This window comes from Carassius gibelio, chromosome A14 (genome assembly GCF_023724105.1).
Source record: "Carassius gibelio isolate Cgi1373 ecotype wild population from Czech Republic chromosome A14, carGib1.2-hapl.c, whole genome shotgun sequence".
Taxonomy (NCBI): domain Eukaryota; kingdom Metazoa; phylum Chordata; class Actinopteri; order Cypriniformes; family Cyprinidae; genus Carassius; species Carassius gibelio.
In genome coordinates this window covers 10148757-10175235 of record NC_068384.1, presented here as the reverse complement: position 1 = coordinate 10175235, position 26479 = coordinate 10148757, and the positions used below count along the sequence as shown (strand labels likewise).

Below are 26479 nucleotides of genomic sequence, written 5' to 3'. Positions count from 1 at the left end.
ATGGAAGATAAGGAGATATTGTGAAGGGATTAAGTTATCAAAGAGGACTAAGCTGGTTGATAAATGAGAATCCTGGCAAATATGCACGATTGATAAAGAGACACAATGATAGCATTGTTACCACTGAGCAGATATCACACACACACACACACACACACACAAACAGACGCTCACACTCGGCTTCTGCTAGAGCTAAGAATTCATGCAAGCAACACATTGCTGTGCCAGACAACACAACGCCCTTATTAGACGCTATATGGAGACCAGCTGGTGATCTGAATTCTGAAGCACCTCTGAGCAGGTCAGTCCTTTTCCCTACGAGACGAACCAAACAGGGCTGAAACAGATGCTCAACCTGTACACAGACTAATGTAATTTATAATTGGAGAAGTGTCATAAAAATGAACAACAGAGGAAAAAAAATAAATAAAAAAAAAAAAAATCTTTGCAGTGTGTGAGAGGCAAATAGGCTCTGACAGAGCAGCATGTGTGGCAATTACAACTCAGTGGTAGATGAGACCGGAGGAGCGATTTCTTACAGCACTGTGGTCTTTAAAAAGTTGCCATTAGAGGCTCTACTGGTGTCTTCTGTTATCACTGTCTCTCTGGAGTCAATCTACCTCTATATCATTAAGAACAAAACAAGAACTCGGTGTATTCAGGCATTAAAAGGCAGAAATATGAACTAGTCAATGTCGTCAATCTCAATCCTGAGTAAGATATATTACATAAAAGATTTTTGCATATAGTCCACAAGACAATTATTATTTTTTTAATTTTTAAAATAACCCCATTCAAAAGTTTGGTAACCCCTTAGTTCTTAATAATGTGTGCTGTTACCTGGATGATTCACTACTGTCTTTCTGTTTTGGTTGTGCATGAGTCCCTTGTTTGTTCTGGACAGTTAAACTGTCCTTCAGAAAAATCCTTAAGGTCCTGCAGATTCTTCAGTTTTCCAGCATCTTTGAACCCTTTCCAGCAGTGACTGTATGATTTTGAGATCTATTTTTTTACACTGATGAAAACTGATGGACTCAAACACAAATATTAAAAAAAGGTTCAAACATTCACTGATGCTCCAGAAGGAAACAAGATGCATTGTTTGGGGGGTTGGGATGTGAAAACTTTTGGAATTTGAAGATCAAGGTAAATTGTACTTAATTTGTGTTCCGGGAAACATACAAGTATCTTCTGTTGCTTATAAAGAGCAGAACTAAATGGGAAAAAAATTATATTTCAATAAAATAAGACAAATTTGGACATCTTTGTGTTCAAAAGTTTTCTCGTTTCCTTCTGGAGCATCAGTGAACGTTTGAATCTTTTTAAATAGTCCCTCAATTTTCCTGTGAAAAGATGTATCTCAAAATCACACAGTCACTGCAGGAAAGGGTTCAAATATGCGAAAGGAGCTGAAAAACTGAAGAATCTGTAGGACCTGAAGGATTTTTCTTAAGAACAGTTCTCAGTTTAATTGTTCAGAACAAACAAGGGGACTCATGAACAACCATCACAAAAAAAAAAAAAAAAAAAAAAAAAAAAAAAAAAAAAATTCATCCAGGTAACGACACACAGTATTAAGAACCAAGGGTTACCAAACGTTTGAATGGGGTTATTTTAATAATTTCAGCATTTTTTTTTGTGCTGTGGACTAAATGTAAACATATTTTATGTACAATATCTTACTCAGGACAGTGCTAAATAAAAAAATAACAGGCATTTAGCATGTATTATTAGTAATACTATTAGTAGTATCTCTTATTTTGTTAAAATGATTCACATTTTCACAGATTCTGCAAGGGTTTCCCAAACTTTGTATATAATACTGTACAAATATATCATTTGTATATAATACTGAAAAGTGCAAAAGACTTTTTGCAATACATGCACAACATCAAACAAGATTAGATTCTGTATTATTTAACATTTAATTCTCTGTTCACCTACAACTGTGCAATCACATGACCACAGACACACAGAGAAGCTCATTAAAAACACAGATACAGTGCTTAATAGATAACAGCTTCTGGGCTGTAAACGATGTATGTGAGGGGCACAGAGAGTAAGCAAATGAAACTAGGGGTCGGGCTTAAAATATAACGGGTCATGACTGTAGGTTAACTCCCACGGTGGCAGGTTAACAAGAGCAGCAGTGTCATTTATTAAAATGCTTCCTATCTCTATGCTCAGCTTTAAGAGGCTATGCCATCTGTGCACCAAAATTTGGCAGAATTTGCCATTAACATCCTAATTATATATTAACACTATATATTCTTGCTCACAAAGATGCTCACTGATGGTCTGTGTCATTAAGCAGACCTCACGGAACGCAGTTAAATATGCTTAATTCACCATTAAAAACCATTCACCAAGCAATACATCTGTTGCTTTGTCATTTAAACCCAACAAACATCTTTTGTTCAATGTTTTGCTTAAAAAGTCTACTTGACCTGTCTTTAAACCATATGCCATTTGGTTTGACATTTTGTTATCTCATCCAATAATATTCAGTCATTTTTAAAAGTAACCCTACTTGTCCAAATACTTTTTGGGGCCACTTTGAAAGACATTTCAGGGGCACATGAGATCAAATTTAGGAGACACAGACTGGGTTAAGTGTGTCTCTTGTTGTGTGGTTTCAAACAGAAGGGGAAAAAAATAATCAAGGATTTCAGTTAGAACCACTGCTCTTTCACTCAAAATAAACCTAAGTGGGCCCTTTTAAAAAACAAGTGGAGGTGGACTAATGACTTCCTGTTTTTGGTGAAAGGGAACGGTGATGTAATAACAAGTAGTTGGCGTCTACATTGATAGCATACACAGTTACAGTACCTTTGCCAACCTTGTGTCACAGTACAAGAAATGTGATTATAGGGAACACTTTCAGAGCTCAGGACAAAATTAAAATGATCCCAAAATGAAGGCCACATTTTGCACACAGACCAAATGATAATGGATTATTATTCACCAATAGGAGCTTAAAAATGGTAAATGGCAAAGAAAATGAAACAAAAGAATACATATCTTTCTCAGGGTCTCTATAGTATTTAAGAAGGTCAGATGGTGTCTCAGGAAAAACAGCCTGAAACTTTCCCTGTCTTTTTCACAAACAGTCAAAAGAGCAGCACCCCTGTGGGCAACGCTCTCCTGCATCTCTCTTCCTCTCTCCAGGTGCCAGTCCCATTTCACAGTCCTCTCTAGATCTGCCCAGCACCACACACAGACACACACACACACACCCTACCGTCCCCCATCACCTTGCTGTGAGATGAATGAGATCGCCACTGTCCTCAATCATTTTAATCACTACATTGGAAAATGCCTTGTTCATGGTTATCATTTTTGGGCTGCCTTCTGGCAGCTCTCCCTGCATCTCCGTGTGACAGACTCACTCTCGCAAACACACACACACACACACACACACGTGGCCAAGATATAAGAGTCACAGCTAACAGATGGTGGAAGATTGGAGGAAGATTCCTAATTTTGACTCTTCTGCCCTTTTTGAGGGGGCCTAGTTTGAGAATGTAGGTTCAGCATCTGCTTCCTGCAGCACAGAGGCGGTGTGCTGAACACTAGCAGCCTTTCCAGAGCGATGATGCAAGCGCAGGCCAACAGCACAGCCACCTGAGACACCAGGACTGCACTGCACTGCTCTCAATTAAATTAATCATTTATACGGAACAAAAGAGCTTCTTTTGTTCCACATTATCACATAAAGATCTCAGCGGTGTTTGGATGAATAGGAGTGAGTGTTAGAGAGGTTGAATCAATGATTTGACTATATTCACTTATGCAAATAAAAATACACATATTTTTTATTATATTGATAAATGATCGTATCATATCGAAATGAAAGTAGCTGAAGTAGGTGTGTAAAACATGCGGTACACTTTATATTATGTGGCCTTAACTACTATGTACTTACATTTAAATTAATCATTTGGTACAATGTACACATTTTTACATAGTTATATTTTTAAAAAAAAATATCTGCATGTAATTACATCTGTAATTCATTTCTGTAACTACATTTATAATTACACTGTTGACCCATCTCCTACACCTTAACCCACCCTTACCACCAAACCTGTCCTTAACCTTACCCGTACCCCAACTCATAATCAGCAAAAGTGTTTTGCAATACTATATGAACACAATAAGTATATTGTACTTATTTTTGGATGTATAGTCAAGGCCACTTAATATAAAGTGGGACCGAACATGCAAAATAGAAACAGGTGTCCTTAACTTAAACTGTGGCACAGTTCCACATGACTCACTGAGTGATTGTAATGTAGACACATCTAATGCCAATAATGGTAGAAATCTGTTTTGTCTGGCTGAATGGATCTTGTGTAGAAACTGTCTGAAAACCAGAGCCAGAGTGTGATAGCTGTCACACACTGACGAGTACAAAAGTACAAAGATCATTGCTAACACATCTGAGATGTCAAATGTTTTCCACTTTCTGTCTTTCAGTACTTTCTGATGGCCTACCTAGGTCCTAACCAATGGCGAGGAAGGGTAGCTAAAATCCAGGATCAACTGTAAGTCTTCATCACTAAGAGTCAATCCAAGGTCGTGGCTCGGTTCAAGCAACAGCAGTGTGTCTGTCTCCCAAGCGTCACCTAAATGATGAGGCTTACCATACCTGTGTCAATCCAAGACGGCCTACTGTGTACTGAAATATCACCAGCCTCCACGAAATATGCGACTCAGAGCTACAGTAAGCACATTATACAAGTCTTATGGCTATAATTAAGGTCTTATTATATGCTGTTGTTAGATATGTGAGGAGATTACACTCTTGTTTTGACAGATCCTCACCACCATGGTGGTTACAATGCTGAGAGAGAGAGAGAGAGATTAAATGTGCAGTGTTGCTACAGAATGCTATTACTGTTATGCCATTATAACTCTGCTATTTAAGTGGTATACAATTGTGTGCATCTTTAATGTGCACAAGTAAATGAGCCTTGAAGATCAGGCGGTGTAACTATTAGGCTACCAAATCAAGGCTACACGCAGTGAGACGAGGCGGGTGAAGTCGAATGAGTGGCAACGGAAACGGCAATGGTCCACTGATCATAGCTATCAAAAGAGCAGTAAATCACTGCACTAGGAATGTACTCAAAACAGCTACAATCTCATTCTATTAAAGCATTTGATTTTTAAAATTAAAGAAAAAAAAAAATATATATATATATTATATAATTCTAGATAACAGAAGGAAAGATATATTATTCAGTAATTATTTCTGCTTAGTTTGTATTTATATTTAATGATCAAACACATTAAATATATATATATATATATATATATATATATATATATATATATATATATAGGTGTCAAAGAGATCCCACCTTCTTCCTATGGGACTTAACTGAGAAACTTGTGGTTAGACTGACAATTATAAGACCAACATTAATGTGCAGAGAGCACAACAGACCATTTGAAGAGCATAAAGGGAGATTGCAGATGTGTAATATTGAGACCCACAGCATTCATTATTTCCCTCAGATTCAGAGAAATGTGCGAGAAAGCACTCAAGAGGATGCTGTTTGCATCTGGGTACGTCTACAGGGTCAGGACTATAAATAGAATGCTAAACAGTGTGAAAGATGCCTGAGACATCCAAAGAAGTGAACTGTGCTGAACGCTCAGGGAAGGCTGTGTGTATTTCTTAATATGCACTCACTTTTCACTGAGGGCAATTTGTTGTGTTTGGGCTTATTTTTAATGAGGCAAAAAAGGCCTCACACATTGTTGGGTGAAAGCACCTGATAAGAGCATTTCACGAACACAACACAAATGTTGAACAGAGAGGTTTTTTGTTTTCGTCTTCACTGAACACAAAGATCCAACACTGGTTTTGCAATATCATGGCATCGTCATAAAACAAAAATGACTCATTTCTCAGAGATTTCAGAACACAAGCATGCAGTGACAAGACACAGCAGCTCTGAACAACCCCACCGCCCCCCTCTGTGTGATTGATGAGGCTAATTTTGTCAATTAATGAAGAAACCCCTGTTGATTAACATCAGATTGCAGTTTGTAACTGTAAGTGTGCCAGTCTGTCAGAAATTAATTTTAATTAGAAGTCTCCTCGCTGTACTCCTCTATCAGCTACCAGATCTGCTGATCCACATCAGGACACGGCTAAGAATGGATCGCAGGTCCACCGTACACTTCATTTCGCCTTTTTGCTGAGATTCAAGAGTGCTCACCTGGGCTGGACTTCATGCTTATGCTGACATTATACATCATAATTAATTTGAACGCACAAGATAATTAGCAGGCTGTATTTACATAATGAACCCGCTAATTGGTTCATAACAGGCGAATGCAGTTGATATATCAGGCTAATGGCACATCTGAGTTCACATATATGAACAGACAGGGAGCAGGACGGAAATGCTTTGGGGCTAAATCTAATAGAGGAGAGATGTACGTCAAATTGTATGCTGTTCTTTCAAGGAAGTCATTAGGCATTAAGTGAAAATGTTTAGACATTAAAGACCCCAGGAAATTGCTTGATGAGAGTAGTGTTGATTGTGATATGATATTGAAATAGGACGTTTCGATAAGACATTTTCAAAGGCTCATTTCTTTTTTCTGTTTATTGTTTCCAATAGCCAATAGGGTTCAGTTACATCACAGCCTTGAGGTGCGATTTACTACTTGCTACATCTGATCTTTCTACTATATATATATATAAATATATATATATATATATATATTTACACAAACACACATATATAAACACACTGAACGAAAGTGCTTGTAAGCTGCTACGTGGTTTGAGTTTGGAGCGCCATCAAGTAAACTTTTATACCCCATCATTTTTGTTTATATAACATGTGGAAATATCATCATATTCTACAACAAAAACAATCAGAGTGCCTAGCTATCACTAGTTGTATTTTAATTTCCCGAAGCTGCTACTAGCTAAAAGCCCATTAGGTTTGCCAGCGTGGTTGCTGCTAATCTTACATTGCTTACACTCTATTCATACACATTATCATTGTTTTTACTCAGTTCCTTGCTCTAATGGCAAATATGTGTCTACTTTTGTGTGCAGGCACGAACACTCTGTGCAGCTTGAGCTGGAGGCTGTGGAAAAGCAGATCCACGGTTTATTGGTGAAGCAGGCCCAGCTGCGAGAGTGGAGAGCTGCACTGGAAACATCCCGGGCTGATGCTCACGAGTCCGAGATAAGTTTACGGCACAATGTTAACACTCCCAGCATCTCAGTGTGTTACTCTGAACAGGCCCTGTGCACCCAGGATGCAATGTTCCCAGGCCTCCTTTACTCCAGTTGCCGGGAGACCACATACCCTTGGGGTACCAGCAGTAAAAGATGTGAGCCAGTCCCTAGGCAATAACCTCTGCCTCTTTTTCGTGATAAAGGCTTGCACCCCAGCAGATTCGGAGCGGAACTCCTGTCGGACAACATCTCCAGGACGCTACTCTCCAGATGACCAGTAAGTCAAAACTCAAATAACATCTGTGATGGCTTTTGTTCTAACCACTTAAATGATACAAATATCAAGCTACTGTTACAAGCATGACCCCCATCCGCTTGGTGGTGTGTATAATTTGGTCTTACCCTGATCTGGTGACACGGAAGGTCCCCTAATGATATATAGGGCCTTTTCATCACCCCACACCCCAGGGTGCTTTCTATTCAGCCTTGTACTTCTTATTTGCACTAAAGGACAATAAATAGTAGCAGTGGTGAAAATTTGTTAAATAATCGGCAACCATCCAACACCGTATATCTTCAGTGCGGACTAAGTACACTTCAACTTTCCATTTAAGAAATCACTGAGGCATCAGTTGTTATATAAGTGCATTACAGTCATTTCTGCTGAGATATGAAGATAACAATCATTTTTGCAGACAGAAATAAAGAGTGGTTTGCACATTGGAGGCTCTCCGAGGCCATGTTTATCTTTGTTGTTTCCGAAAACACAATCCTTCCATAAAACATGCCCAATGCACAGCTCTGATTCTCCTGCATGCCGCCTTTTTCTAAAAGAAATACATATGCAAACAGAGGTTTCTTTAGAAGCGAATAACACAACAGTACGTTTCTTCTCTCTTTTACATTCCAAATTTCATTTGATAAAGTAATTTCGCGACAATGGTGCAATTCAGTGGCGAGTGGCTGGGATTTCCATTAAAACATCAAATGAAAGTGAAATTACAAGCCATGACGGCGGGTGAGTTGAAAAAGCACAGAAGAGCGAGTCAGTGTCTACAGTGGAATTAACACGGAGCAACAAGTGCTGAGTGCTTTGCATCAAACCCACGGGCCCATGACAAATGAGCAGGAGAAGCTCTGCGCCTATTACCCGGCATTAAGCCAGAGTCTTCAGGGGTTATAATGAAGTACAGACTGGAGCAAAAGCAGAAAGTTCCAGAGGATGAGTGCTCTCTGTGGATCCTCGCCAAAGCCCTCAAGACAACAGGGACACGCTCTCTGTAGCTCCCTCTTTGTCTGCCTCCCTCTCAGATTGAGTGCATTCAAGTATGCTAACTAGATATACTACTTTTCGTTCTCTCTAAGTGACAAAAGTTCAGGATGGTGGTGTACCATTCTAGGACTGTTTCTTAATCCCTCAGGGAGAACAGGGAAACCTGATGTCATTATAAATCAGAGAAATGATCTGGAGACAGGGCGAACTGAATGGGAAGAAATTCGAATGGGTTCGAAATGCTGTTACTAAAATACTGACAAACAGATTCCATATTTCAATCAAGAACAAACGCCTTTTAAGTTCCTGAATTTGAATTGATGTGGTAAACCTGATGCACAATTGCAATTAATCTGAGAGTAGAAATCAACCTGAGAGTAATGCAATTAACCTGAGAGTTAAATCAACCTGAGAGTAGAATAAATATTAATTGAAATTTAAATGATAATTTGGAGGGGTGCACTTGATGGCTGACAAAATATAAAATAATAATAACTAATTCAATACACAGAATGATACAAATGTACTAGAATAACAAAGTCAATAATAATATAATATCATAGAGTGCAATTTCAACTTCCCACAAAATTCAAGTCAAACTCACAAAATGAAAGGTAGGCAATCTTTCAATTCTTAATTTTGCCCAACCCTAGTAAACAGGAGCTGCAGTTGCATTCCTATTACCCTATAGAGAAAACAGCTGCCCGGAGGCATTACCAAGATGGCTGCTGAGTGAACTGACTTGCCTGCAGGGAGTTTACTGCAAACACAAGATGACAGAGCCACAATTAGCATGACAGCAAAGAATATAGAGTCAGATGTACACTGAATGTGTGTCGCTCACTTATTGAGGCATTTAACTGGCCATTTAATTGGTATTACAGGACTAATGACAGGAATGAGAACAGAACCAAATGACCCAGATAGAACACTATAAAGGACACATTTTTATATAAAACATGACTGCCATTAGAGACTAATATGACAGGCTTAGATTCCATATTTGATGTGTGAAGTCATACTGCCATCAGGCTAAATGTGTTTTTTGATTAATCATGTTCCAGGAGATGTGAATTCTGACATTGGGAATGCAGCAGATATGAAGTATAATTCAAAAACCGATGGACTGAAAGAAGATACAGCGGCAAATCCTATCATCTATGACTCAGAAAATACATTTCTTCAGGAGCATGTGGCGACCACATGCCACTTTGAGAGCCCTTCAGTGGGATCGGCCTTTATATATTCCTTGTCATCTTGCCCTACACCTAATATGCCAAGCATGAAATGGAATGTAGCCTATTACTGATCACCACCTTTCGGATGGAATTGGGCAGTGCTTCACATGTAAATCTACACAGACTCCCTCTACTTTCTATTTTCTGGAAATGAAGGAATGAAGGAGAGATAGATAGAGAGAGACGACCAATGGCTTTCATCTCCACCCTGGGAGTAGTATGCCTTTCAGCCTCAGTCTTAGTGGCCATGTCAGCCCTGAGCTCTGGCTTAATGGACCTGCCAAATCACCCTAGTTTTCCCCCTCCTAATGAGACCCTGATTGTGGAATTTCCAGAGAAATTGCACGCATAATGATAACTCGCATAGGGACGTTTCCATGACTGACTGAGACCGAACAACTATGAAAAATCAGGTCAGGGAATCACGAAAATTTGATTTATGAAATACGATAGCAGAAATATGGTCAGTCTCTTTCAAAGTGTCATTTTCATTAGAGGAAAGTACAGAGCTGCTATGTGTCTCTGGAGGGTAAAGCTCAGACAAACGGTTGTGTGTGACGACAGCCAAAGTACAGAGCGGATGATTTCAACTGTTTGGCTGTGCTTTAGGGAATGTTATATGATCGAGGAAGATGAACTATCTGAGGGTCTGATGAAGACGGGGCCTCAGTGGGAGTAAATGTAGCTGTCGTTTGGTAAATGAGTACCATACCCAGCCACTACTGGGAGTCTGTTGTCTTGCAAAGAATACACAGTACAAATATCTAAAAGAGGCAAATGGGAGATATACTCAACTGCAAAACGAAAAGTCTTCCTAGGAAAACTGACGGTATATTGGTATTATTATTATTCCTCCCCCACCCAATGGTTCCAGTTTCTGCTAGACTTATCCTTAGAAAACACACTCCCAAATGTCAATTCAATCAATTTAACACGCCAATAATACCACGATTGGCCAAAGCAAAACAGCACTTTAACAATCAGCATCATTCTGCACCAGTGGCACTGATGTTCCATTAAATACCCTTCTAATCATGGCTTTACAAACGCAGCCTTCTCCCAAAGCGCGGAGGGCCGGGCTGAATGACGGAAGCATTTGAGGATGGGATTTGAAGAGGCGGTTATCGAGCCTCTCTGGTTCGTTCTGAGACTCCCCACCCAACCACACATCAAGGCAATCAAGTGCATTAGCATATGCAAAATCCTATCACACAAAACACATGGTTTGGATGCCATTTCCCAATAAACCCGAATCTGTGCACGCCGGCAACATAATCACAGAGGCGAGCGCCAAGTTGGTTTTGTGCTCAGACTCCGGCCTTTGCTTTCTTTATGACTATCATTACTGGAATTGCAATTATTATTTGGTCGCACTTTTGTTTATTCTGTTTAGGACCAATTAGAATTGGTTAATTAAAATCTTAATGTCTCCTGCAACACGCAGTAAATTAAAGTTAGCCACTGTTGTTAAACAATGCCGTCCCCTGTAGACAATAGAGTACCGGAATAAACAAAAAGGCCATGGAAAGGAAGTCAGTCAAAGATATGGCCTGAATCATCTCATCATCTGTTTACTTCAGTCCGGTTCAGAATCAGTTAATCAAAGAACTGAGATGCAAATTGCGATGCACTCACTCTTTTTTTCAAGCAAATTTCTCCAGAAGTAAAGGCAGATGCTGAGAGTTATTGTGAGGTAAACATAACTAGCACAGGATGCCACTACATTCCACTGACCTAATTCCATAATTAACAGAGGTTTGAGACTTAGCAGAGGCATATTCACAGAGAGGAGCTGGGAATACTGTGCAGGCTGCTGCAAACACATCTTCATCAATTCATTAGAGACTTTGTACCCAGAGGTAATATAATAATCGCCGCTGATGATTCCTTACCTAGATCTTCGGGAGCAATCTGTAATGCTCAGATGTGCAGAAAGTCGCACAAGCCAAGCTTTCTAAGAAACCCTATATGACTTGTGATTTATATCAGGTGGACAAAATGTTCTCCCACAGCATTCTGTGTATTTCTGCTTCTCTCAACCCATCAAACCTTGCTGCCTAAAGCTACTGCATCTCCATTCTCCACAGCAGGTATTAAAACATAGCGAGAATGTGAGACAGAATACTACAATGCGTAAAAGGTGCTATGCCGGGTATATCAAGTGTTAGGGTTACCTGCTGAGAACTGGCTGACAAGATGGAAACCACAGCCTTTCAAAAAAAATTCCTCAGATATTTCTCTCTCGAAGAATGATTGTTTATGCCAATGAGTCCAGGTCTGCCGAATGTATGCTCCTCCTTGCTTATAAAATGACCAGTCTGACTGCTCTAGCACTTCTCTCAGTGGGTGATTTCCTCTGCCTAACGAGGCATTGTATTCTGGAGCTACGAGAGATGATTTGTTTATAGGCATTTTAAAGAGAGCCACAATAAAGTCCAAAGCTTAAGGGAATCTTTAAAGAAACTGCACCCTCTCATCTGAATGGTATGTTTATGGCTTGTTTATGGTTTGTGGTGGAAAGGAAAGCAGTGCATAAATGTGGAAAAAAACTAAAGAAAACAACAGCGTTTTTTAATTATTTATACACAGCTGTATTAGACTATTACATTAATTCTGATAATTAAAGCTGCAGTCCATAACTTTTTGGGGGTTAAAAATGATCTGAAATCAATATTTGAACAAGTACATAACCAGCCAGTGCTCGAAACTATGCCTTACTTTAGCCCAAAACTTTTTTTTGTTGATGGAATGGTGCAGTTTTTGGACTTCTTTTGGACTACTGAATAACACCCATTTAGTGCCAATATAAAGCTTGGATGATTTAGTTTTTATCTGAAAGAAGAAAGTCATATATATCTAAGATGGCTTGAGGGTGAGTAAATTATGGGTAATTTTCATTTTTGGATGAACTATCCATTCGATACAACTAATGTTTAACAATAATATTTAAATGAATTAACTACATATATGCATCCTAATTTTCATAAATGCATATACTTGTATAAAAATAAATAAATAAAAAGCATTGATTTTAAATAAAAGCATGAAATATCTCATGAAAAATCTTAAATATTTTAATGAAGTCACACAGATATTTTACCAGAGATAAAGAGAAGCCATGTACCAATAAGTGACTTGATTGGTTTCCTTGTGGCACCTATAACACAATGACATATCTGTGTTCGACATGCACTTATTATTAATAATTACCTTAAATAACAGGTATATTGAAATCAACTATATAATTAAATAGTTGATTATCCTAACTGAAGACTAAATGATTATGGTCACAGGCATACATTTATCAGTATTTAATGACTTTAAACATAGCTTATCTAAACCTAATTAAGATTCAGAACTATCTATATTTAAAATTTCCTTTCCTGTGTCACTGTATTTATTGGAACTTTATGCGCGTTGTTATTAGAGAGGTGGCAGAGAGAGAAATTGGCCGGCTGATTGGTGTTTTTCAGTCCCTAGAGAGAACAAAGGTTAAGTTAAATACCAGCACACTGAATTATAGCAGAGCGAGATCTATTAGACAGACCCCCTCATCTGTCAAAACTCAGTGTGAATGCCAAACACCGCTGCAACCCTTTCGCTCTCCATTAAGTTCCCAGTACGCCAGGTCCCCAGGCAGGCCACTGCCAGCACTGTCCCTCTGCAGAGTTACAGCCCTCCTGGGGACGCTTGTTCATTTAAAAGCTTTTGTGGGGTGCCATTAATTCTGACAGATAGATATCACTAAACTGCTGAACAAACATCCTACTCAGTCATTTGCATACATTACAGTAATGGTGGAAAAAATAAAGCATTCCTACTGATAAGAGCTGTGTGTATGAGCTACTCTGCCAGCATTTCACCACTTATTTAGATCGGTTTAAAGCAGCGGACTGTAATAACTATACGGCTTTAATGTATGCTGGTGTATCTTGTATGTATGAAATGCATTTATGTAAATCCTTACTCTGAATGAATTTATGAGGACATTCGAGCAATACAAACAACACATCCTCCAAAGCTAAAAAAAAAAGGAAGAAAAGAAAAACATTAAATGTTACCAGGTAGCGTGAATTGTGATGCACAGGGATCTTTAGTACTAATAATAGTTTAAATAATGTATAGAAGGCAGTGGGAGTCTATTTCATTCTTCCATGTACCCATAATACATCTGCAACTACTATCTGAGCTAATACTTTAGACAGACATGCTCATACATATACATGTTCATATTGCAAGAGGGAATGTTGAGCAGGCAGTAATAAACCCTTTATTTTACTCTAAAAACTAACCCTTATGCATATCAGGAGTTTATTTCTCTCTCGCAACAGTGTGTTCGGTGCATTTTTAAACTGGCATTGATTTGCTGCCACAATCATTTCTATTTAATGGATCAATCTATCAACGGTGCATCGCCAGGTAAGCTAATAAATGCATATTTGTTCCAGAGTCTTAAGCACCTTAATGTGAATCTAATGTGATATCGCCATATTTGGTGCGATTTTTTAATATTGCAAAATGTCACCTCTACAGTTTCAGAGGGGTGTGAAATGTATACCGCTATTATTACATCCAAAAACAGTTGACTCCTACCTACTGTAGGCAAAATCACTCTACCGCTCTCACATGGCCTCTCTCTAGTTAAAGGCTTTTTATCTCATAAAATTTGGTACATAGTAGTTCATTCTCTCCTCCCATCTCGCTGGCAGGGCTCTAAATCTGCCGTTTGAGCTGCCATGAAAACTGAAAAGAAACAAATGTTCTGCATATGAAATGCCATAATCATATTGTGTTGGGTCCCTGGGGCAGCAGAGAGTATAAAACAACAACAAACAAAAAATACACGGATAGTGTGATTTCAGGGTAGATTAAATCACATGGATCTCAAGGCTACAGTTCATAAAAAAGGAAGAAATCTGAAGATTCTGCCCACCTGGAGTAGTGTGATTTAGATTTAGAGTATCTACAGGCAAAGAAAACACTAAATAAGGTAGCATCTGTCCTTTTCCTCATTCACGCTAATTTCCTTTCCCACCCCGTTTAAACAAACCCCCAACCGGCAGGCTAAAAAGCACGTTTCTAAAACACTTCCCGCACTACGACTCTAAAGCAGTGTCTCTACACCGTAGTCATTTGTCAAGGTCACGTCCAGGTCAAACTCATAATGGAGAGCGCAAGAAGCCTGTTGCTATGGCGAGCAATGGAGTGCATCTAGCAGAAAGCGTGTGCACACACACCCACCCACCTCCGCGTTCACAAATTCAATCACTCCCTTTATAACATCTAGCCTGCTGTCCACAATAGCCGAGTGAAACAGCTTTTGGCCTCTTTTAGCTCAGTGACAATGTCTGCCCTGTCATCCGCAAAAGAGCTGGCGCAGCTGTGTTTGAACGTGCTGTCAGTCAGCATCTCCACAGCCGGGCTCCGATGCCTCTGAAAACGAGTCGCGACTGGTGCACAATAAGGGTGGAGCCGTTTCCTTTCAGCCACGGCTCTCTCCCTGGCTTTTTCTTTCTCAGCTGCTAAAAAACTCTCTCAAAACATCAAATGGACGTGACTGTATTCAGCTTCGGCTGCGTGCCGGCTGTGATGAAAGATCAGGTGAGCCAGGAATGAGATGCAGCTGGGTTTGCACTCGGGGCCCGGTTGGTTTTACAATCCCTCGGGGACGGCAGAAGGCCCCGGCGCTGCCGCAGTGGATCTACGCATCTCCATTTCCCCTCACTCAAGTTCCAATCCTCCCCGAGTCCTGCTAATCCATACTGTCAACTAAGGCCACAGAGGAATTCTGGCTTGTTTTTGTGACGCACTGCAGGCGAGAGCAGCTCATTGTTCTTAATCATACAAACCTAAGCAGCCCTCTTTGACTCAGAGCAGATTTTTAATGTGTGCCGGGGCTATTACTCTTATGCCACCCAAAGTGCTGCGTAAGCCTCCATAAATCTCGGCGTTAAGCTCGTGAACAAAGAGCTAAAATAAGGTTAACTGCTGTCTTTCCTGTGCTTGGGGAACATATGGGAAGACTCTCAGACTTGATAAGTCATTGATTAATGGTTCTTACTGGTAGTTAATAACACCGCTGAGGAACGGCAAGAATCGCAGCGGGAATATAAAAGTCAACTTTCCCTAAATCAGCACCGTTTTGCAGCAGATCCGTTTTGGCTTGCATAAACATTCACATGTCAGAAAGTTAAAGTCAAACAAGTGTCTAACTTCTTCACTGTGCTGTGGCATCTAATTCAATTTGAGAGCAGCGATCTCTTGTGTTTCTGTTACAGAAATGGGAGAGGTGCTTTGAGAGCGGATAGCCCCTCAGATATTTGGAGAGAAGGGGGCTGTGGCTGGTCAGCAGATGAAATCAGCAAGGGGTTATAAGTATAGAAGGCTAAGAAGACTTCCATTAGAGTCCATGGGGAGAAAGTTGTGCAGTATAAATAGCTCCCAAGCTGAACTCCCTTTGGAGAGCTTGAGAGACGAGGAGAACACTGATAAACATCTCACTTCGAGACAGCCTATCCAAGCCTATGCAGCATTTTTGTCTTGTTTTCCAGTTATAACATTTAACCATCTGCAAAACAAGATACATTTACTTAAACCCAACTGTGTGAAAATAAGCCTTGTTTTCAGGGATTTCAGATTTCTTTTTTTTTCCCTTTTTTTTCTTGTTTTATGAACCTAATATGTCTTGCTTTATTTATTATTAAATTAAAATCAAAATATATAAAAAATATTTTGCATAACATTTGTAAAATTATAATTGTTTTTACATATTATAAACTACAATAAAACTATAAATTATAAAAAGAAATAGATTTTTCTTTTAATTTCTATAGTAATAAGAAATGATTCCTGAGCATTAAACAAACGGAATGATTTCTAAAGGATTATGTGAAACTGAGAAATGATATGCTGGCAGCTGTAAATTCAGCTTTGGCTTCATAGGAATACATTTTCATTTTAAAATATATTAAAATAGAAAACTTTAAATGTTTGTAGTTAGAAAATGGAAAACAAAACAAAAATATTGATTAAGAATTATTAATTATTTTTCATAGCTCACTGTGAGAAGGACCTCAGCACCCCATTCCTGCACAGAAGCCTAAATGTTTTAGCACAGGACACAGTAGGATATTGTGTACTCAAAGGATATTGACATTTTTTCAACAAACTTATCCTGCTTGTCTTCAGTCTTGGGGAAGTTCTCGATGTCGTTCTCCAGCCTCTGAATATGCCGTTCCATTGTGTCCAGGCTGGCTTTCAGGATCTGGGCAGATACTGTTAAAGGCAGATAGAAAAGACACAGACAATGGGTTATGCTTATGCTGCTTAGTTTGTGTTCAAAGAAAGAAATTGTGTTCTGTCTAATTCATACTGTTTAATGAACTCCGGTGCTCTTATTTACAGTACAATTCAACATCTTGACAAGCAACATATTAAATCCAGAAATATATGGATATGAAGTCTGTTAAACACTGCACTCAAGTTACTGTCAAAGGGTTTCTATATCAACTTTTAAACTCTGGAGACTCTGGTCAGTGATTATTACTTGAGGCAAAGCATTTAATATTGATAAATAATCAAGCATGAAACATATAGGAAAAGTGATGCAACTTCAGTTTTAATTATCTGTCATTTAAAGCTTTGATAAAGTATGTTGGATTATAATAATAATAATAATAATAATAATAATAACAATAATAATAATAAAGCAGTGTGCACATGAAATGATCTATGCATATTTAAATAGATCTAATGTAATATTAAACCATAAATATTTTAATTATTCTTTGAGTCTGGATGATATTGTATATATATATATATATATATATATATATATATATATATATATATATAAAATATATAAAAGCACATGCATTTTCATTTCTGTAAAAAAAAAAAAAAAAAAAGGACATAAAAAAATTTGACTATGCAGATGATTTACAACCAACAACCACTTTAGGTTTAACTAATACATTTAATCTCCCTTTCCAATTATTCAAAAGGATTTTCTGTCTTATTTTTCCTTATCACCGTGTACTCAAGCATATATTGGCTGGCCTATGCCGTAAATCTTGCAGGTGTGCTCAGGTGGACAGGTGCACTGAAGTGATGCTGGAGTTGCTGTCCTGAGGCTGAGTGGCGTCAGCATGGGTTCAGCTTCATTAATCTCCACATAATCACTGTTTACTGCTCTTTATCTCTCTCTGCACTCACTGTAGTTCTTTCAAGTCTGGACTTCAAAGTGCCGGCAGTGTCTTGGGGGATCAGTGGGGATGTGGACGCAATCGTGGGCCGTTTTGTGATTGGTGTATGGCTTTAGCTTTTTTGATACACACGGTTACGAATGATCAGGACACAAGAATGTCTGTCTGAGAGGGTCATAGAGGGTCACAGAGACATGAAAGGCTTTGTACGGGTCTTATACTGGACAAACACTCTTCAAGAGGGTTGCTGTGAGGACAAGTATGCATACCAGGGGCAGATTCCAGCTCATATATTAATTATTTAATTATATCTAACGCAGGGGTGTCAACAGTATCATCATTTAAAACAATAATGTCAGCAGTATATACACTCTACATGACATATAGACAGCTGATAATTTTTACACAACTGTTTGGGGCAGTAAGATTATTTATTTATGAAAATTAAATGCTTATTTAGCAAAGGTGCATTAAAAAATAATCAAAACTGACAGAACAGACAGTTATTTGAAATAATGTTACAAAACTTTTCTATTTTAAATAAATACTGTTCTTTTGAGCTTTCTATTTCTAAAAGAATCCTGAATATATATATATATATATATATATATATATATATATATATATATATATATATATATATATATATATATATAAAATGTCATACAATATATATATATATATATATATATATATATATATATATATTTTTTTTTTTTTTTTTTTGGTGAGCTTAAGAGATTTTTTATTCCTTTTTATTTCCTTATTTTCTTTTTGTTGTTGTTGTTGTTGTTTCTCTTTCTCATTAGTCTAGCTCCAGGATTCAGTCTCTTGTTATTTCCCAAGTTCAGTGCTAATAACATCTGCTTTAACTTTTCCTACTCTACAATAAAACCAAAACAGGAGGACATTGGGCAGTAGCAACAAATCTACTCAAAGCACTAACAACAGTATAAAGGGTAGACACTGTGTCATTAGTAGCATGCTGGAGGAAACCCACAACTGGGGATTTACTGTCCCCTAATCAAAGCTTACAAAGCCGAGGTTAACACTCTGTCTGAGGACAGGTCTTGTGAGAGCACAGAATCAACAGAGAGAAAATCGAGCAAGAGGGCAAGGGTACAAGTTTACACTTTTTCAATGATGCTACATGCTTGTCAGGATGGCTTTAAAAGCTTAAACAATGTTGGTTTAAAATACTCTGATGGCATGATTTTTATAGATGGGGATCGAGAGAATTGTGGGCAGACAGATGATGGAGATGGATAGGAAAGATAGCGCTGTGTGTGCCTCTCTGGACGTGGTATTATGGGAGGAGCAAGGGTGAGGAAAAAGCCAGCTCTGAGTTCAGCTAATAACAGCACTGACTCACAAGCTTCGCCACTGATGAAACCTTCACACCAGGGAACTGGTAAAGAAATCTCAGCTCGAGCATGTATCTTTTGGAGGTTACGGGCAAAATCATTTTCTATTATTTAAAGACATTTGAAAAAAACGGTTCCCACAAAAATCGCATTGACGTCACAGGAATGAATTATGTGTTTCTTCAAATAAATGCAGTCAAGATTAAAAACATTTGACTGAATCAATCGTTTCTGAGGCTTAATACCTGTTAGGATACTGACTTAGAAAGCAGCTCCCTATGTACTTTAGGAAGCTCTCTAGAGTCTGGCGCAGACTCCTTGTTTACCACAAAAGTAGTTTAGGATCACACAAACTAGAGAATCCATGAACCGATACTTCATTTCCCAATGTGAGCACTTAGGAATTTAATTGCTTAGTTTAATTACTACAATAAATAGGATAATGCCACGGTGTCCAGTACAATCAGGATTTTGAATGTTATTATAGCTATAAAAAATGTTGGAGTGGCAACAGTGTGTGGCACTGTGCGTGAAAATTAATAGAAGAGTAAAATGTTAATATTTCTTTTGATGTTCCTCTGAAAGTATGGGCTCGTTATGGGTCAGTTTCTGCTTTTCAGCAATGAATTTGTCTCAGAAGCAGCTTTCCTCTTCTTAATAGAGAGCCCTGCTGGAAGCCCAAGCTGAATAAAACAGGCATCCTTTTGGGATGTCATTAGTAAGATTAACAACGAAATAACACTGTTTACAGGGGGCCAGTACTGCTGCATTAATAACTTGAACATGCTCATTTCACATGATCTGGAGGGGAGGGGGAAAAGATAACCCTGAAAAAGATTCTGTGTCTTATTCACAGAAACAATTTCTGGGACATAGCAATTTAAACTAATGACTGATGTCTGTGTGATTCCATAACACCCACTAAAAGTGTGTCCTGGAACATCCGTCACCTCCTCAGATTAACAAATATTTAGGCTATTGGCTATTTTTCATTACCAAAGATTCAAACTGCACACAATTTTCACTTTATTGCACTAGGTTCACTTTAAAGGGGGGGTGAAATGCTATTTCATGCATACTGAGTTTTTTACACTGTTAAAGAGTTGGATTCCCATGCTAAACATGGACAAAGTTTCAAAAATTAAGTTGTACGTTTGAAGGAGTATTTTTGTTCCCAAAATACTCCTTCCGGTTTGTCACAAGTTTCGGAAAGTTTTTTCGAGTATGGCTCTGTGTGACGTTAGATAGAGCGGAATTTCCTTATATGGGTCCTAGGGCACATCGCTCCCGTATAGCGAGGCTGAGCACAGACATTTCACTGATCAGAGCGATTCACTGATCAGAGCGAGAGCGTCGCGAAAAGTCACAAAAGAGGTGTGTTTTTGGTTGCCAGGGCAAGACAACCCTGCACAGATTACCCAAGAAAAAAAACAGCATTAAGGGACCAGTGGATGGAGTTTATTTTTACAGAGCATCAACAGAGTTGTGCAAGTGTTTGTGTTTGTTCCCTGCATTTCGAAGATGCTTGTTTTACAAACAAGGCCCAGTTTGACGCTTGATTTGCACATCGTTTATTTCCTAAGGATAATGCAGTCCCAACGAAAAAGGGTCACGATCGTGTGTTGGAACCGCATGCGGTGAGTAAAACTGCTTCAAATATCTCTGTGTTGTTAACTTAGCTATCTGCGCGTAAGCACATCAAGTAAACAACATGGATGTTGTCATCAAACTGCACTCAAAACCGCTAAGCAAATATATACAGTTTCAGTACATGCCACATAGAGACGTCGTTGCTGATGATGCTGCTCTTGTTAAATTTCAGCCTCTAGATCTTATTCTGGATCATAAATATACTCTGAATCTGACTGTTAGCCATGGTTTGTTTTGGATGTTTTTTTCCTCTCGGTAATGTCACAGCTTCCAAACGCTCTCAACGCAAAAGCTTACTCACGCTCGTGATTCTTTAGCTCCGCCCACACATCATGCCTCCAGCCGGTTGTGTTTTTCCGGGAAAAATCGGTACAGACTATCTTTCTCTTATGAATATAATAAAAATAAAGACTTTTTGGAGTTATGAAGGATGCAGTACTACTCTATAGGTACTCAAGATTAACAGGATATTGAGTGAAAACGAGCATTTCACCCCCCCTTTAAGGCACATTCTTGTGTTCCATCTGTGCTTTTTATTTTTTTTATTCTTTTTTAGTCTATGTATAGTCTCTTCAAGGCCAGTCGGTTCACTCAACTAAACCGGTATCACAAAAAAAGTGTTTCTTCATCTCAAATCACAGACAAACTGCATGCGAATACGGTCGCAGCATGAGCTGAGATCTGAGTGAATTTAAAGATCAAGGACTCGACAGCATTAGTGCCCATTGTGATGACATTACACAATAAGACAAACTCCTTGCTAGCTGGCTTCTTAAAGATTTACAATCAGGGTTTAGTGCCTGTGAGTCCTGCCCTTCTGCTAGGGCTTGCTCTGTGCGATATTCATTCTCAGAGCCAGGGGACAGACGAGGACTATTTCATTAAGCCCCTTCCCGTCTCCTCTCGCCATAAACTGCCATGAAGCAAACGTCGCTTGTCATAAAAAAGAAAGAAAGATGCAGTTTGCAAAATACCAAATCATCAGCTGTAATGCCAAGGTGTCAGCGTTACTGTCAGCCATTTGTTGGAGGGCACCATTTCCATGTGAGATTTATGGATAAGGCGTATCAATATCTCATTGCTGTAGCTGCGATGCTCTGGATGATACAATGCGAATTGAGATTTATTTCCGAGTAGGATGCCCTGGTGTAGCATAAGGCGTTTAAGATTTAAATAATCGACAGTACATCGACAAAGGCAAACAAAGCATATAACAAAAGACAAGGTCACCCGTGAACAACCATTAAGTGGTTTACAATAGAATTATTGCTTCTTTATCTTCCTGCACGCTAGGATTTTAATCACACAACAGAGTTAATGCATGGACCAACGATCAGTATGCATCCATTAAATGAATGTGAATGTGTATGAACAAGACTCAGAGGAAGAGTGTGTGAGTGAGCGAGAGAGAGAGAGAGAGATGATGAGGTACCTAAAGAGGTCTATGCATGAAAGCTATGGTCCATCACTTGACATATATACACCGATAATTGGCAGGAAATTGGGAAACTTTCATTAAACTCCAATTAGACTGGCGTTCACTGCATTCATCCTGTACAAATAAAGTTTGATGCGGAGAAGGAAGCAGAAAAGGGTACAGCCATATTACGTCTTTTAATTTAGTATGTAATGAGTTGGAGGCTCAAGAGACCCTTAAAATAAAGATGTTACAGATACCCAAAGCATCCCCTCTCCAATTCTATCTTATTAGCTTTAGACGGTAAAATGTAGTTCTTCCAATAATGTCTCTTCACAACGAAAACATGCCTCTCATTGGATAACCATGAACGGACGAGAAACGTCAGACTTTAAAACGTACTTAAAAACACTACATCCTCACTGAAGCGCATTTGAGGATTGTTGATCTTAACATTCAATAATATCCTCTAAACAAGCGAGCTACTTGTAAAGCATTGAACTGAGAGATGCAATTTTGTGGCTTTTCTATTTAATTAATTGAAAGTGAAATCTTTTCAGTTTGTTTAGGAAACATTTGTGCATCTGTCAGCACTCCTTTGGCACTTAAGAATGAGTAAAGGTAATAGGAAACAGACAGCACAGTTATTGCATATGCTTGGCTTATATACTTTAGCAGTACAAAAAGACAAAAGCATATCTACATTTCTACACAAGGGCCTTTCAGGTAGAACAAAAGAGCTCAGATCAAAATGCATAAAGATGATATGCTTGTCGTGACAAAGCGATGCAATTGCTATCTTATGACTAAATGCTGAATTTTTATTTTATTTATTTATTTATTCTTGAAGCAAAAGAAAAACGTGAAAAAAAATATATTACTGGTGAAGACGGGTAATAATAATAAATGCAAACATTAATATCAGTAAATACTGAAACCAAACGGGTATACCTTATGCAGAAATCAATTAATTTCAATGTGCTGAACATAATTACTAGACACCATCAATAGGCTGATGCCAATCGGATGGGGGGGGGGATCCTTTTAGGTTCGTTTCATTTATTATTTTAATATGTGTTTTCCTCACATTAAATCCCTCAGCTTTTGTATTTATAAACCATATGGTTGAAATATGCTTCAAAATGAGCCACAGGAGATCCCAGCTGATGAAATATAAATATTTCTGGATCGTTAAAAGTAAATAAAAAGGGATAAAACAAAGACACCAAAGGCTCCATGAGGAGGGACACTAATACCACTGAATCCATTGTTAGTGAAATATAAACAATCTCACACCAACATGATTCATTGCAAACTACTTCTAACATCTGAAATTTTTTAAGAAAAAGGATCAAACAGCAGAACCCTAAAACCATAAGCAAATCCCATTTCCCTTTGGAATGAGATGAGCAATGCATCATTCACATCACATCAACAGCACACCTCATGAAATACAAATACTGGTGAGGTCTATCTATGCTGGCCGCTAGCCATCAAGCGTGTGATGGGGAATCGTCAGCCTCTGTCCGCTCTCCTTAATGGATGCCCATTTTGGAGGAGAGGATTTGCCATACAGGAGCGGTGAGGCTGGAAATAAAAGTGTTCTTTCTCTCCTCAGCTTCCCTTAGGATCCTGTAAACAGCGCTGGCCGGGCGATAACGCCACTCTATTGTGAGAAGCTTCTTGGTTCAGTGACATCCCTTCACAACTGAGGCTCTAAAAGGACCTGGATTGGATTCAATTACTTAGCTCAAACTGCAAATAGAGATGAAAGATAAAATGTGGAAGAAATATATATATATATAGGGGGCAGATAGCTATATACAACACATATGGAATTGCACTCATACACTTTACAAAACATATTGCTTTTGGCAGCCACTTTGACAACAGATAGCTGACGCACCAACTCAGAGAGACACACAAATGGAGCCAATTATAATGCATTTTGATATATGAGAAAGTATAGACATCAACCCAAGGTGCTGACAATTCCCTGGGAGCGGGGAAGAAATCAGACTCGCACAGGGAAAAAGGGAAAGACGTACAGAGAGCAAGCAGTAAAGAACGGTGCACAGGCCTATCGATCTTTGCCCTCTAGAAAAGAAAAAAGGCCAAAAGCCTTGTAAGTTACACACATTCGTGACTTGTAGTTCTTTTACAACACGCCACAGGGCAGAATCGCTAAACTGTCTAACGAGGTGCGAGTGATACCAGTCACATTGGTCGCCTGGCTCAAGACAGCCCAAATAAACAACTACCTGAGTAGCTCCAGAGATTCACAGAGGGTAAATAGAAAGGAACGAGCCACTGATAAAGAAATACACCTTGAGCAGGGTCTGTCGGCCAGGGGCCTCAGGGGACACTGAGGGAAGTCTGGGCTGTGCAGGTGCAGTGGGTAAAGGGTGTGGGTGGGCTATGTTTATATGTTATGAATACCGGTGACCAGATTGTGGAGCTGGGGGATATTTATAGGTAAACACACACCTTTGTCCTCCACTGCTTCACTACCAACATGCCCTTGTGTGATAGTGCCCCTACTAAGGGCACTAGCATACTAAGCTCTGAAGGAAGTGTAAGAAACATCTTGAGAGTCTGGAAAGAGCTGGGTTAGACTGAAAATACAGAGTGACTATATATATATAGACAGACATTGTGTTTGCTTTGCAGCCTGAAATGAAGATGGACAGTTTTTGTTTTACCCAGCTTCATTTACTCAGTGAAACTTATAACATCCAAGTGAAAGAACACCAACATGTCAGGAGAAATAAAGTAAATAAATAAAAATAACAGAATCACTGAGATGGAAAGAGGATCACCCACTTGTGTCAGTATTTTGTTGAACCATCTTTTGCTTTACAGTCTTTAGTCTGTTGGGACGTGTCTCTACTAACTTTGCACATCTAGACTTTGCCATAGTGGCCCACTCTTCTTTGCAAAACCGCTCAAGTTCAGTTCAATTTGATGGTGAGCGTTTGCGGTCTGCAAACTTCAAGTCATTCCACAGATTTTCAGTGGGGTGTAAGTCTAGGCTCTGACTAGGCCATGCAAGGACATTCAACTTTTTCTCCTTTAACCGCTGTGGGATCAGTTTTGCTGTATGTTTTTTGTCATTGTCATGTTGGAAGGTTAACCTTCTTCAACAACTTTCTGGCAGAGGGCAGCAGATTTTCCTCAAGAATTTTGTATTTTGCCCCATTCATTTTTCCTTCTATCCTGAAAAGCTCCAGTCCCTGCTGCAGAGAAACATACAATAACATGATATCACCACCTCCATGCTTTACTGTAGGAATGGTGTTATTTGGATGGTGAGCTGTATTGGATCTCCACCAGATGTATAATTTCATGGCCAAATAATTCAATTTAAGTCTAATCTGCCTCAGAATCTTCAAGGTGCGTTTTGGCAAGTCTCACTTTTGACTGCATGTGGCCTTTCTTGAAAAAGTTTTTTTTTTTTTTTTTTTTTTTTTTATTGCAGCCTTCCACTACTTAATAAGAGACTTAACCATGCTTCTAGGAATTGATAAAGCCTTTGAAATGTTTTTGTATCCAACTTTTGCCTAGTGCCTGTCCACAACTTTATCCTGGAGATCTATTGTCAGTGCCTTGAAAGCCATAGATGATTGTTTGCTTCAGTTGAACTACCAAGAACAGACATGCTCCAGGAAAGCTCTTGTTATGCTGAGCTAATCAAAATGACCACAGCTGATCAGTTGAAAGTCAATAGGCTTTGTGCATCATTCAGAAGGTGATTTTTGAAGGTGAAAGTCATTTTTAGATGATAATTTTTCCAACTCATTAATTCTGTTTTTTTTTATTTTTTATTATCATTTATTTAATATTTGTGACATGTTGGTGTTATATCTTTCACTTGGATGTACACACACACAGTAGAACAAGAGACAAATAGATTCTTATGAAAAAATCAGAACCCAACACACAATACTAAACTATTATTCATTCTTCAATCACTTTATATTTGTCTCTCTACATCTCTAATGTACAGGAAAGATGTAGATGGAAATTACATCTTTGAATCTTAAGGGGAGGTAAGAATGTGAGAGTTTGAAATTGTTGCAGAAATTGTAGAGTGGGAGTTAATTCACAGATTAGCTTATTT

General features: G+C 38.7%; 1 protein-coding gene across 8 annotated transcripts in view; it reads right to left on the bottom strand.

The window, feature by feature from the left end:
• LOC128027467 (protein diaphanous homolog 2) overlaps positions 1-26479 on the bottom strand; it is a 375948-nt gene that overhangs the window by 83171 nt on the left and 266298 nt on the right. For all 8 annotated transcript variants that reach the window (XM_052615104.1, XM_052615108.1, XM_052615109.1 and 5 more), the window contains one exon: positions 16875-16999. In XM_052615104.1, coding sequence (XP_052471064.1) covers positions 16875-16999 — 125 coding nt within the window. The remainder of the gene's footprint in view (positions 1-16874; positions 17000-26479) is intronic.